This window comes from Anarrhichthys ocellatus, unplaced genomic scaffold (genome assembly GCF_004355925.1).
Source record: "Anarrhichthys ocellatus isolate YVR2014 unplaced genomic scaffold, GSC_Weel_1.0 scaffold21, whole genome shotgun sequence".
Classification (NCBI taxonomy): domain Eukaryota; kingdom Metazoa; phylum Chordata; class Actinopteri; order Perciformes; family Anarhichadidae; genus Anarrhichthys; species Anarrhichthys ocellatus.
The window spans coordinates 4962198-4975679 of NW_022280051.1; the positions used below are offsets into that span (position 1 = coordinate 4962198).

Consider the following 13482-nt stretch of genomic DNA (forward strand, 5'->3'; position numbering starts at 1 on the left):
TAGAGTCAGATAGTAGAAAAACGTTGGTCTTTAAAATGTACTGATTCTTCTCTGGGTGGTTAGCTTAGTATTGTTAGCAGCCTGCTTCACAGTTGGCCTTGTAAGTTAACGTCAGCTAGCAGTAACGTAAAGTGAAGGTATAAACGTCAACGTTTAGCTTATCGTTTATAGTCCTCGTTTACCGGGGTTGCAGTATTAATAACATGTGGTTAGGTGGCGTTAACTCACACGGCTATTTGTGTTAAAGTTAAAGGTGTTTGCTTAGCTCTTAGCTAGCCAGGTGAGTTATTTACTAACCATGGTGTTAGGTGTTTGTGCAGATTTTATCTCTTAACTTCCCAACAACAAGCTGCTAATGTTTTGACTGTAGCTGCACAGTATATATACATTAATGTTAGTTTAACCCATCGGTATCTGCTCATGAGACTCTATTCTTGCCTCTACTTTAGTCACAGTGCTCGGTACTGACTGTCACTGGAACCAGATGGGACTGACCCAATTCTGTGTGCATTAATTAAGAAACAAAGAGTATATAAGTCCTTGAAAAAGGCATTCAATTATCTTAATTGCAGCTTATTTTCAACAAAAACCTTTTTATCTGGAGCTGAAAGAAGTTAATTAACCAATTAGTCCATCAACAGACAACTAATAAGCAACTATTTTGACTATTTGTGTCATTTTTAACTTATACATTACAAGAAATCAATGCTTTTGGAGTCATAATTGTGATTTAAATAGATTACTATTATAGCAAATTGAGTTTGGGGATGTTTTTCTTAAAATCTTCTGTAATAGGAAGCTGAATATCTTTGGGTTGTTGGTTGTTGGTGTGACAAAACAAGACATTTTCTGCATATTTCGCTACTGTTGTGACATTTTATAGATTATCTGAAATTTAAGGAAATAATTGATATGTTGAGCAACAGATTAAGGTTAACAGTAACTTTTCTAAAGCTTACCTATCTGCCCAAATGGACATATTCCCCTTTGTATTCACTTTCTACACTAATCTGACTGAATAAATAGCTTTGTTTCCTAGATTTGTTTAGTTTAAACGGTCTCTGGAGGTGTCGTTACACCGGTTTTCACTGTGAAACAAATATTTTTCTTCTTAGCTCAGTCTTGTTTTTAAGGAGCCTAGTGAATCACAAGGCTCTGGAGGAATGTCGCAGTAGGACAGTTTTATTCTAGCTCATAATGAAGCTCTTGCTTTCCACACTGTGTTTTTCTGCTGAGAAAGCTCAGCGAGGGGGGTTTGTTTCCTTTCCTGCTGCCTTCTGACCCAGAAAGGAAGCAGCAACAGCTGCTGCCGTCTTTGTGATAACGGGTGTGAAACTCTTGTTGGAGGAATATATTTTAACCTCTCTCTCGAGGTGTTGTTATGGACTTCATAAGCCTTCCTAAAAAAAGGCTTTTGTTGTGTCCGAACATGAGTCGATGCCTCCGGCTGTGCAAACTGAAATGGGAAGTGCGTCAGTTTGTAACAAAGCTGAGCCTAAACTTTCCCCTGTCTTGATATTGCTGTCTGCGGTCTAGTTCTGTCATTCCTGGAATTCTGAGAGTCGTGAGCAGACAAAGAAACTTTTTGGCAATATCAAAAATGAGGATGTAGGAGCACATTTATTGCATTAAATCAGGGCTCAAACTAAAAACCTCGGGCTTGTGAAAAGTACTTTTACATCCTCTGAAAGTTGTTCAGGTAAAAAATAGTTCCCAGATCAGGCAGTGAAGGACTGCTCCTGTCTCTCTCTTTAAATACATCATCTATCATATAATATAAGGTCTCTACCTTAATTAGAAACCGAAACAATCTCCTCACAGAGTCTGTCGTCTGCTCTGGAGCTGGTGGACGGATAGTTTTTGTAGAGTAAGTACATCAAACAACACGGAGACGTGCGTAGCATTTCTAATGTCAGATAAGGTTAAGAAATCTGAAAAATACCCATCGTAAGTTCCCAAAGCCCAGTTTTGCGCCATCAACTGTCCAAACCCTAAATATATTCAGTTTGTCACATAAATACGTCATATATTTGACATCTGAGAGGTTGGAACTGGAGAATGTTTGTGGAGTTTTTGCTCAAAAAGTGAATCAATCATCAAAGTAGTCGCTGAATCAAGAGTTTAACAGAAAAATAGAGTTTTACATTGGAGCAGAATCAGAGTTTCATATCAGCTTCCTCTTTTAACCGCTATCATCATCATCATCACTACTCTCTTCTTCTTCTTTAGAGATGGAACGGACTTGTGGTTGTTATCACACCTGCAAATAGAGGAAGTGAAGCCGAATGAGCTGCAATAGAAATCTGTTTTCTGTGGTTTATTAATAGTTAGAGAAACTGTTGATTTATAAAAACACGATGCTGTAACTTTGAGTGTCTTTTATATATTTATTGTGTTTTCTAAAGTTATAATGCCGTTATAGTAGATGTGGAACTCTAAATTCTTTCTTCATTACTTTTTATTTGGATACACTTTATTTACTACTGAGGTTCACGCGAAATATTAACATTTAACCAGCATGTGGTCCAGGTTCTTGTCCTAAACCAGGATGTGGTCCAGGTTCTAGTCCTAAACCATTTGTTACTTTTGCACATGTTTGATGTTGTGGTGAGAGACTTTGATGTTGTGGTGAGAGACTTTGATGTTGTGGTGAGAGACTTTGATGTTTGGTGAGAGACTTTGATGTTTGGTATGTTTGGCTTTCATTTCCTGTTGTGATATATTTTGTTTTGTTCCACAGGTAAAGTAACTAACCCACCTGGCAACCAGTCACCCTCCATCATGTCCCCATCGGTCTGTTGAGCCCGACAGCTTCCTGAGGGAGGCGGCTAGGAGCTAGCTCCCTAGTTAGCTTCGATAACATGCAGCACTGCCGGCCCGGCGTCTCCAGGAGGCGGCGCTGCTGAGAGGCGAGTGTTTGGTGTCTGCCGAGCCGGGCCATGGACGACTTCTCCACCAGGACGTATGGCACCAGCGGCATGGACAACAGGCCTCTGTTCGGGGAGACCTCGGCACGGGTAGGAGCCTGGAGGAAGTGGTTTAATGCAGAATTTAATTCACAATCTCACAGCTAAATGAAAATGTTTTTGTTTCAACTCTTTCTTCGTCTTTTCCCGCAGGATCGGATCATCAACCTGGCGGTGGGGGGGTTCACGTCTCTGGTTGTTTTAGTGAGTACAAAACTGATCTTCAAACACTTTCTTCCACTTTTAGCTGTTTTTAACGACTGAATTTTATCTGTTGCTTTCGTATCACACGCGAGCACCAACGAGCACAAAGAGCACAAAGAGCACAAAGAGCCAGTCATAATAAGTAGCTCTGAGCTGCACCATAACTTTGAAAATGCAAATATTGATGCATTTATTAGCTTCTACTTGGAATGCGTTTATTCTTTTTATTTACCATTAGACAGGCTGTGTAGGTTCTATTTAAGTCTAGAGCGGTTATAACTGATCTCACGTTTCTCCTTTACAGACATTAAAAGTCTCACATGCTAATATTATGCTTCTTATCGTGTGGCATGAACACATCAAGGGCCCTTTGAATAGTCATTTTCCTCATGGTTTACTTTCATTTAGAGGCTGCAGTTTAACAGTTTGAATATCCAGTTCAGCTGGAGTTTAGTTAATTGAACGTATTTAATGTTTAAGTGTCTTTAACGTCCTGCTTTGTCTTCCAGGTGACCGTCATCAGTTCCTTTGTGTTCCCCTCGTTGCCTCCACGGCCGCTTAATGTCTTCTTTGCCGTGTGCATCCTGTTAGCATGTGGCTCCGCTATAATGCTGGTAAAGCCATTATTATTATAAATTCACAACATTTATAATTACTTAAGAGAGTAGGAGTGCAGTAGAACAGCACCGACGTTATTGCATTAGCTGATGTTATACTGACCTTTTTATTATATATAAGGAAAAAACTATATTTATGTTTCTCCCCATCAGATATTCTGGTACCGGCAGGGCGATCTGGAGCCTAAATTCAGGAATCTGATCTACTACATGCTGGTGTCCATCGTGCTGCTGTGTCTTTGTGCCAACCTCTACTTCCACGATGTCAGGTAGAGATGGGGACACAAGGAGGAAGAGGAGGAGGAGGAGGAGGAGGAGGAAGGGAAGACATGGCCTTGAGACATGGAAGGACTACGTGGAGAGACGGACTCCTCACACACTTGATGGAATGATTTACACATCTGACCTGCAGCAAACTTTTCTTGGACCAAAACCAGTGAAGCTTAATGGTTCCTGTGGGATGAAGACTGTCAGACTTGGTGCTGAAACATAATGAACTACACACACACACACACACACACACACACACACATGATGCACTGTTAGAGGCCATGAATCTGCCTGGAGGATGAAACAGGTGTGTTTACATGAACGTAAACTTCATTATTTACAGTCGGATCCTCACAATAACGAGCTCTTAAACATATTCGGTTTGGTTTGACGATGCAGCAGTTAAAGGAAACATCTGCCCTTTTATCCCGTTAGTGTCGGCCAAACTTCTTCTGAGTTATGATGCAACATCCTGTATCTTCTGTCTAACCGAGAGACGGGCAACGCCTCCTTTAAAGGTGAAGTGGTAAAGCGAAGAAGCCACACTGCAGGTTGTAGATAACAGAAGTATACGTCCCAGTTCTGTACTACATACGACTACTATAGAGTATGTACTACCACTTGTACACTGTTTTTCAGTTGTACTCGATGTGATTTACTGTTGCGTACCAGCAGGAGTTCATGCACATCGTCTGCACATAGATGTCAAACTTCTCCACCAGAAAGCAAAAGATGTAATACTTTTTTGCAGCCGTTAGCAGTGCAATGAATTGTGGGCATTATTAAGCATTTTTTGTATATACTTAATGTAGAATGAACTGTGGAATTGGGACACAGTCAAACTCCATTCAAGCTTTATTTATATTCAAGATCATAAACGACAAAGAGATATCATTATAAAGAATAAAAGCCAATGCAACTCTCCGATTTGGTGGGTAAATGAATTATGATTAAACTAAAATACAATTATAAGTATTCTCTATGCAACTTCTATTGTTCTATCTTCTATTTTGTTATAAAACGGTCCAAAACTCAACGAATCGACGTCCAATAATGACCCCAAAAAAAGGAGAATCAGATGAAAAGGTTCGGCGTTGGAGATACGTTTTACGGGAATTTAAAACATCGTAGGAAAAACAACTACGAATGAGGATAATATCCAGAGGAAAAGACATTAAAGCTGTAAATTCACAGGAGAACGGATGCTTTTGATTAATAAACCGTCTTTAATTACTTTATACTTTACTTTATAATTTTATACTGTTCAGATTTGAACAGCGTGGATGTTTCCTTTAACCAGGATGTAAATGATGAGCATGTAAACACACCGACTGTGAACTGTAGCACAAACGCAGCAATAGCACAAGCAGCTTCAGGCGTCTGTGGCAAATATATGCAAAACAGTTGGAATGTTTTTATTTCTTCTTTAGCTTATCTGATTATCATTTAATTCATTTTCCACATCAAGTCTTTTCTTTGAGGATTTCTTAAATGCTGCACCAAAGGAAGGTTGACTTGCACGTTTGTGTAAGACACACACACGCGCACACACACACACAGCTGTAGCACGAATGAATGGGAACAATTCACACCGAAGCCACACGTCACTGCACAACAGATCTTTACAGGGACCGTTATACGTTTCTATATCACGTCGATGTGTCCGCCATCGAAACGTTGCACTAAATAATTCTGCCATTCACAGCTCTGAGCCTGGGTTTCCAGAAGTAGCTTTAAGTTTGCTTTCTTTTTTTATTTTGTAGATCCGTTTAGCTCGGCACATTCACCGTGTGAAAGAGAGGTTTGGTTTGCAGACACTGTTTACATATGTAGCTGCTTTAGTGATCCTGAACGAGTGAAACAGAGAAGATGAAGTAAAGCAGGACTTTGTCTGCAAAAGGCATCTTTGCACTTAAGTGGAGTGAACCGACTGGACTTTTCAAACTGGAATCTAACAGTTTTAAAGTCATAATTGATTTATCTGGGGGTTGTTTTCTCGATTAGGTGTTTGTATGTTAGAATGCTCATTTTGGTGGTTTAATCTGATTAATCTTCTGTCCATTCCCTGATTTAACTAAACGTTTAAGCCCAAAAAGAAGTAGAGTTAATCTCTATCGCTGCCAAAAATCTAATTCTGGTGTCTGGTTTGGTCTCAAAGTTTCACACAATCTTAAAGGAAGAGGCTCACATTATTCTACATGTCAACAAATCCCAGTGTCAGTACGCGTCTCAATATTTAAAAAAGGTAAAATATAGAATAAGACCAGACTCTTCCTTTAAGCTCGTCTCATCTGTTCTTTTTGTTTCTGCAGTAAACCGACGACAGTGACAAACTAAACCCGTCTCAACTCGCCACGACTTTAGGATTGTGAAAGCCGTGCGTTCCTTTGTTTTATGGAATAAATAATTATGTACCCAGACTGCCTCTATACTTTCTTTTTTCCAATTGTGTGACTGAGTTTTCAGACTCTTTGGTGAAAGTGCAAATGACCAACTTGGGTTATCCAATTAGAATTTTATCCATAAATGTATATAAAATATGTTTAAGTGTTTTCCCACATAATGACTTACTGTCAACTATCTCAGACTTTATCTCTTATGTGAAACTTGATTAAAAAAAATGTTCTCATGAAAATAAAACAAAAGACCCGATGAAGGCAGTGAATGTAAAGTTATTACAATTCAATGTTTGTATTCAGTAGATCTCCTGAGAAAAGATGGATTATTAAGACCTCTGAGAAACTTTACAATTAACTGTTTAATTTTGGCTGAAGGACAACATCAATAATTTGGTTAAATAAAATCAGTCACAACCATTGTTACAATGTCTCAGTTTAACACAAAGCACTCTTCATGAGTTCATTTATTTGGCATTTTAAAGATATATCTGAACTTCAGTCAATCAAAATATTTGCATAAAACTCCACAGTTCAGCTTTAAAAAAAAACAAATCAAAACATTTAACTTCAGAAACGAGCAAAAAAAATAAAGTCACTAAAATTTAGTCAGCTGCAAAAAAAGCCTGTTAGAATAGAAACCAACCACAGGCTGACGAAAACTTGATGAACAACATCAAACTGAACGGATGTTCCCCAACAAGTGAAGAGTGGTGATCTGTAATGTCCTCCAGAGGGCAGCAGAGTCAACACATCTCTGATGAAGAGCTGGACGTTGAATCTTCATGTTGGGAAACAGTTCAGTTCACTTTGAAGGGAGGTTACATTTGTACTCGTGAGTGGAAAAGAAACGTGTCGAGGTTCCATACGCTCACAGGTGTGGTCATCCTGTATGGACCCGAACAGTAAGCTACCAAACGGCTGTTATGACTATTAAACGAATAGGAAGTGTAAAAGGTGAGGTTGTGACGGTGTGCTCAGACGAAGTCCCTGGACCTCTTGATGGCACAGCAGAGCATCATGCTGAAGATCATGCCGAAGATCTGAGGAGGAGGAATAGAAAGGGTTAAAGCCACATTAGAGTTACTGTATTAGCTGAAACTAAGAGACTCGAGATAAACTAGGTCCGTCCTCCACAGACTCACCATGATGACACCGATACCGATGCCGACCCCCCCGATGATGTGCAGCTTGTTGTTGAACATCTGGTCGATGACGGCTGGACAGGTCTGAAGGAACAGCAACAGGAAGAAGGAATGTTTGGGAGTGGAATTAAATGCATTTTATAAGAAGCAGCAGGGGGCGGGAAAAAAAACAGGAAGTCAAAGAATCCGTTAGATCGGATTTGTAGGCAACTTGTAGTTCAAAGACCACATTTGGATTAATTTATACGCGTTTAGGAGGTTAAATATATATTTATGTGTAAGTGTGTCCATTGTATTCCATCCTGTTCTTTTTACGTTTGATAAGTGCTTCAGAAATAACACATTATAAAAATGCATAAAGAAGATATGTTTTTAGATTAAACCTTCGTTTACACAACAATGACACAGATAATTTGGATTTTCTACTAATAGTTTTGTTGTCAAAACTGAGAGCCAATCAGATCTTCAATCAGGTGACCCACGAGTTCATGACGTCGGAGAAGATCGCGATCAAGTCTGAGATGCAAATCTAACCGGCACGTTAGTGTGGACCGATCAGGACCGGCTCACCTGAAACCAACCATGTGACATGAGACTCCTACACCGTCTGTGTGTTGCCTTACCGTGGTGACGAGGATCTCCAGTCCTTCCTGCTTGGGGCAGATATCTTTGGCGGCATCAAACACCGTCCCCGCGGGACCGCAGCAGTTGAGCTGTGAAGAGGAAACAAGAACAAGAGGAAATACAGGTGTAAGATTAGCACTGAACACAAAGAACCAGCACTAGTTCTGCAGGAATTTGACCGAAAACCAAATTATTGGAGGAATTGAAATGTTGCCCTGATGATGGTGATGGGTATTAAGTTGTTGCAATAGACCATTTGTGTGTGTGTGTGTGTTCTCACTCCATAGTGGATGAGACGCAGCGTCTCCTTCAGCGCTTCCTGTCTGGTGTTTTTGTAGTTGTCGTAAGTCTGCTTGTAGAACTCTGTGACGTCGTCCACCACCTGAACACACAAAGAAAAACACTGCAGACTCTGCCAGCTGACAACAGAATGGGTGTGTGTTGTGTACCCTGTCCTTGTTGGAGAGACCCCAGATCCCAGCAGCCACTTCCACAGCGAAGATGAGGAGCAGGAAGAGGAAGAACTAAACGGGAAAACAAGAGAGTCAGAACTGTACTTTACGAGCTCCGGAGTCACCTGGTTTTGACATTTAGTGTCGATACATTTTCAAAAATACTCTGTTCACGTGCTGAACATGAAGAGTGACTCACCAATCCCAGCATGCACGGCGACTCTTTAATGGCGCCGCAGCATCCCAGGAAGCCCACGATCATCATTAGAGCGCCCGCCGCAACCAGGATGTACACGCCTACAGAACGACACGATATCGTGGTGACGGTGTTTGTTAAAGCATCAGAATACTTCTGCCGTGTTGTTGTACTTCCCTCTAGTTGTGGTTATGAATAATATTCAGCGAATCATAAATGACTGTTTCCAAACATCTACTGTAAAAACTAATTAGAAAAATGATTTCAGCATCTTTACTGTCCTTTGATGCAGTTTTCATGCTGATGAATCATGTTTTAAAAATGAACCACACAAACATTCCTCCTCACAAGCAGTTATTAAGATGTTTGTCATTTCAAAACAATCCTCTGTCACCTCACTGCTCAGAGGATTGTTCACTCATCAGTTTGATGGAAGCGAAACACAAAGAGTGACGGGAGGGAGGAAGGGAGTCTCTTCCTGCGAGCTCCTCGGAGAACACAGAAGTGGAGAAACAAAGACGACCCTGTGAGGAGAAGAATGAAAGCCGTGTGTCGTGTTGACCTCAGCTGCCTCTTCTGCTCGTTCCTGTCGTAGCGCTACCGTCGCATCTGATCTGATAACCAACTGTGCACATGGTTATTGGGTCAACTCCTGTTTAACATGTAAACGGGAGATGTCAGAGAGACATCTCGTGTGGAAACGTGTGCCTAATAGAACGAGTTTAGGTTTAATAATAGGCTCGAGTGGCTGAGGCCTTACCGGTGAAGAAGACTGTAGGCGAGTCATCGCCTTGAAACAGTCCCTTGGTCCTGGAGTCAAAACGCAGCCAAAGGCCCACAGCCAGCACCCCGGTACCTGCTAGCTACATGAGACACAGAGAATGACAGGGTCAAACTACATTCATGGGATCACCAAAGTTACTTCCATTCCTCCCGTGAGGAGCGTGATGGTCTGTATCAAGACAAACCATCTCCTGCAATAGCTGGTGAGATATTTCAGTCTGTGGAAAACACTGTGCTGGATTCCACTGAATGCTTCACATTCCCAACACACACACAGTCCCGAATACCAAACCCACCCACTACAACCCGATCAACAAGCACATCTTCTAGTACAATAACACGTCTTTGTTTAACCAGGACATTGTTTTATTAAGTTATACATTGCAAAGTAATGGTGAGAGTCATCTTGTGTATGTACATGACTCTTCCACGGCGTTAACCTCAGTAATAACCCACCCAAATAACTTCCATAATGTCCGACGCCGTAGGTCTGACGTCTGTGTTGTTGTGCAACAGGAGGCGTGAGGATTCTGCCTCAACACGTCCTCTGTCACAGTCTGATGACCATGAACCACTGGACGGACGGACACATCACAACAATGTGCACCCACCTCAGCGTAGGGGTGTAAAGGCTTAATATTCTGTTTCATGCAATATATGCATATAGCACGAAGACCTTTCACTCCGACAGTGAAGCAGTGGAGTCTTTTGGATTAGTACTTGATATAATCTTGTTTTCATTACGTCCTGGCTGTAAAAAGCTTGCGTGCTGAATGATGAATTTATTGGTGTGAACATACGGTAAAAGCACTCAGGAGAGTTGTGTGTTTGTGTAGTCAAAGGCAGCGATGAGTCGTCTTACAGATGGAAGACAACACCCTGGAGGTTCACATTAACCACAAGAAGACACTCTCTCTCTGCAGCACCAGTAAAAGTGCCAAGGCAACAGAGAAATGAATTATTGCTGACATGTTTGGCATCTTTTATGAACTAGTTATAGAGTTTCTTGTAAATGAAATATCCTCCAAGACAATGTGGACCGTGGGAAATGTAGCCTTTTAGAACAAGGAACATTTTATAATAAATAAACGATGTAATCTGACGTTTACGCCTCTCTCTCTTCGGTTATCTCATGTGTCCACTCATAGTTGTCTGTGCAATCATTACACACTGACGAGCAGTTAAAAGTCATTAAACAAAGACGTAACAGTCACTGTGAACAGGTCATAACGGTAATGACACAGCAGGGAGTGTGCTTATTTGGGGATAAATCTCTGTGTTAAAGAACTTCGAGTGACTTCACACCACCTCTGGGATTACAAACAATAATTTCCCTTCTAGTTCTACAGCGGATGTCAAACCCTCGTTTATCTTTTGGGATCTGGTGATTGAGACTAAATCAAATCTACCGAGAACACCATGTGTGTTGTAATGTCCCGACAGTCTGCCTGACAGCAGGTGAATGTAATCAACCAATCCTGCTCTATAGTTTCCACCGGGAGCACATTTTCAGCCCCAAAAAGTTCAGGAATTGATTCATGAATTCAGCTGAAGATAAAGTTTGTAACCCTGAGAGAGCCAGCTCAAAATAAGGCTCAAAACTTTCTACAAAAGAAGTTTTAAACTGGATTTTAACCATAATTTAAACACAAGTTAAGCAGCCTCTCCCCTCAAACAATACACACTCCTCAAACTAACACTTGTTTTAACTTCCCTCCTCTTACTGAATCACATTTTAAAAGCACCAGCTAAATATCCTCAGAGCCTCACATATCATGTGTAAGTGACACTACGTACCCAGAAGAGAAAGTTGAACACAAACACCATGTATTTGATACACTGCAGAGCTCCCATGGCTTCAAGATTTAGAGGTTTTTAAGAAGACAATCCAAACGCAGAGTGTCCTTCTCTGAGTTACACCGTCTTCTTTGTGGGAGGACAACAAATAGGGCCGGGTGAGAAGTATTTTTTGGGAACCACACCCTTGCATGGCTCACCTGGGTATACTTAGAGAGAGGAAGGGGGAGGGACTGAGTGGAGGAGGGAGGAGGAGTGGGAGTGAGGAGGTGTGGGAGGGGTATTCTCTTCCAGCAGAGGACCTTGAGGTTTAAATCGGAGCAGGTGAATGCAATTATCAAGCAGGTGAGTGACTGAGAGAACTCAGGATACATTTTTAATATTTAGAATTATTCCATGATATTACATTAAAAATGACTTGATTACTGTCACATCACCAGAGAAGACAGAGAGGGTATACTGATCATTGAATTATTTATGAATAACTAAACTGGTATGGTAAAAAAACAATATTCTGAGACCAAACAAGAAGCATAAAACAATGTGGATGAAGAGAAATGAAGCTTCACAGGTGTGTTCACACACACACACGCACAGAGACACACACACACTGAGGTAACTGGAGCTCCTCTCCCAGTAGACCCAGTGAAACCAACAACACTAGCTTTGTGTCCGAGCTGCTAAAGCCTCCCCCGTCTCTCACTCCCTTCGCTCTCTCTTCTCTGCCATGAGCTATTCTGTTTGGCGAGTTGGCAGCGTTCTAGTTTAGATATGACAATTCCCACATAATTGAGATATGCATGATTGCATAACCAACTACTATATTATAAATGAGTGGTCAGAGAGACAATAAGGGAAATAGGAGTGGGCAGGAAGTCAATCAAAATGTCTCAGTTTTTAGAGTCAACATCTTCGACAACATGTTAACATCTGTGTTAATGTATTTACAGCTGCATGTTGTCCGTCCTACTGGCTCATGAAGCCTAGCTCGTCATATTAATTAAGATAAAAGTCCACCAACTGTGAGACTATGGTGTACACAATGCTGACATTGATTGTGGCAAAATGTTTCTCGTGATGAAATGTAAATACTTACAATCAATAATTTGGGAGTTGTCTCGGTCAGAACAACACAATATTGTAATAAAACACTTAATAAGAATAAAGACACATGTTGGTCAGTGTGTCTAGATTAGTTGAACTGAAATAATATCTTAAATTCCTCATGAATTAAATACATGAAATTGAACTAATGTCATGAAAATGTCCACTTTACAACCAAGAAGAAATATGGTCAAGTTTAGTTAAAGCAGTTCAGTATTAAATTGATGTACACATTAATGCATCAATGATTATGATCCAATAATATAATATATATATCATTATGAGTATATATATATATATATAATACCAGTCTGCATAATGACTACTCTTACTTTTGGTACTTTAAATATTTTTAAGTACAAGTAACATTAGAAGTAACGTTCGGCTAGCAAGTAAAGTTAACGTAAAATTTAATTGAAATAACTTTACAAGTACCTCAAAAGTACTACTTAAGGACATGTAACGTTACTTCCACCATACCTTAAACAGAACTACTATTATACATATACATTTGTTGACAATATTGACCTTTACATTGGAATTAAATAAACCGTGTGAGCAAGTGTTAGCAGAAAACGTTAGTTTAAACTAGCTTACTTTTGTCAATATTATATTAAATATCTTAAAATATCTTACCCAGAAGACGAAATTAAAGATGAAGAGGGCGTACTTGACGCACACCTCCCAGCTGCTAAGAGCAGTCATCACTACTGTGTGCCTTAACGAAGGTAGATCGAAATAAAACTGTCAAATATCTGGAAAATCTCTCGCTGTTCTTGCGTTATTTTCGGATCTGAAACGTTCGGCTGGGTTCGGCTGCGTTCGATGGTTTCCGCCACTTGTCGGTTGGGTGGAGCAGGGTTGGACAGAGCTCGCGCGCTCAACAGATGTCGCTCTGCGTGACCGCGCGCGCGCGTGCCCGATCGGC

The 13482-nt window shown here is 40.6% G+C and overlaps 2 protein-coding genes across 3 annotated transcripts; one reads left to right on the top strand and one right to left on the bottom strand.

Annotated features, from left to right (window-relative positions):
- Nucleotides 1–6477, top strand: tmem243b (transmembrane protein 243, mitochondrial b). The gene is made up of 5 exons (XM_031859135.1): nt 1–1867; nt 2741–3017; nt 3120–3170; nt 3680–3784; nt 3941–6477. Exons 2-5 carry the CDS (start codon nt 2940–2942, stop codon nt 4058–4060), a joined length of 354 nt encoding a protein of 117 aa, XP_031714995.1. The 5' UTR covers nt 1–1867; nt 2741–2939; the 3' UTR covers nt 4061–6477.
- Nucleotides 6478–6797: 320 nt separating this feature from the next.
- cd9b (CD9 molecule b) lies at nt 6798–13482 on the bottom strand. Of its 2 annotated transcripts, none has more exons than XM_031859133.1 (8): nt 13191–13482; nt 9631–9733; nt 8874–8971; nt 8672–8746; nt 8503–8604; nt 8222–8311; nt 7599–7682; nt 6798–7496 (listed from the first exon to the last, which is right to left on the bottom strand). In XM_031859133.1, exons 1-8 carry the CDS (start codon nt 13257–13259, stop codon nt 7431–7433), a joined length of 687 nt encoding a protein of 228 aa, XP_031714993.1. In that variant the 5' UTR covers nt 13260–13482; the 3' UTR covers nt 6798–7430. The 2 variants fall into 2 exon arrangements, with proteins under 2 accessions (XP_031714993.1, XP_031714994.1); XM_031859134.1 differs by lacking the exon at nt 13191–13482 and adding an exon at nt 11451–11596.

Coding starts and splice junctions, on each gene's coding strand:
- tmem243b (XM_031859135.1), top strand. CDS start 2,940: ATGGACGACTTCTCCACCAGGACGTATGGCACCAGCGGCATGGACAAC. Junction 3,018..3,119: donor TCGGGGAGACCTCGGCACGG/GTAGGAGCCTGG, acceptor CTTTTCCCGCAG/GATCGGATCATCAACCTGGC. Junction 3,171..3,679: donor TCACGTCTCTGGTTGTTTTA/GTGAGTACAAAA, acceptor TTTGTCTTCCAG/GTGACCGTCATCAGTTCCTT.
- cd9b (XM_031859133.1), bottom strand. CDS start 13,259: ATGACTGCTCTTAGCAGCTGGGAGGTGTGCGTCAAGTACGCCCTCTTC. Junction 8,972..9,630: donor GCCTACAGTCTTCTTCACCG/GTAAGGCCTCAG, acceptor GTCGTTCTGTAG/GCGTGTACATCCTGGTTGCG. Junction 8,312..8,502: donor TGCGTCTCATCCACTATGGA/GTGAGAACACAC, acceptor TCCTCTTCACAG/CTCAACTGCTGCGGTCCCGC.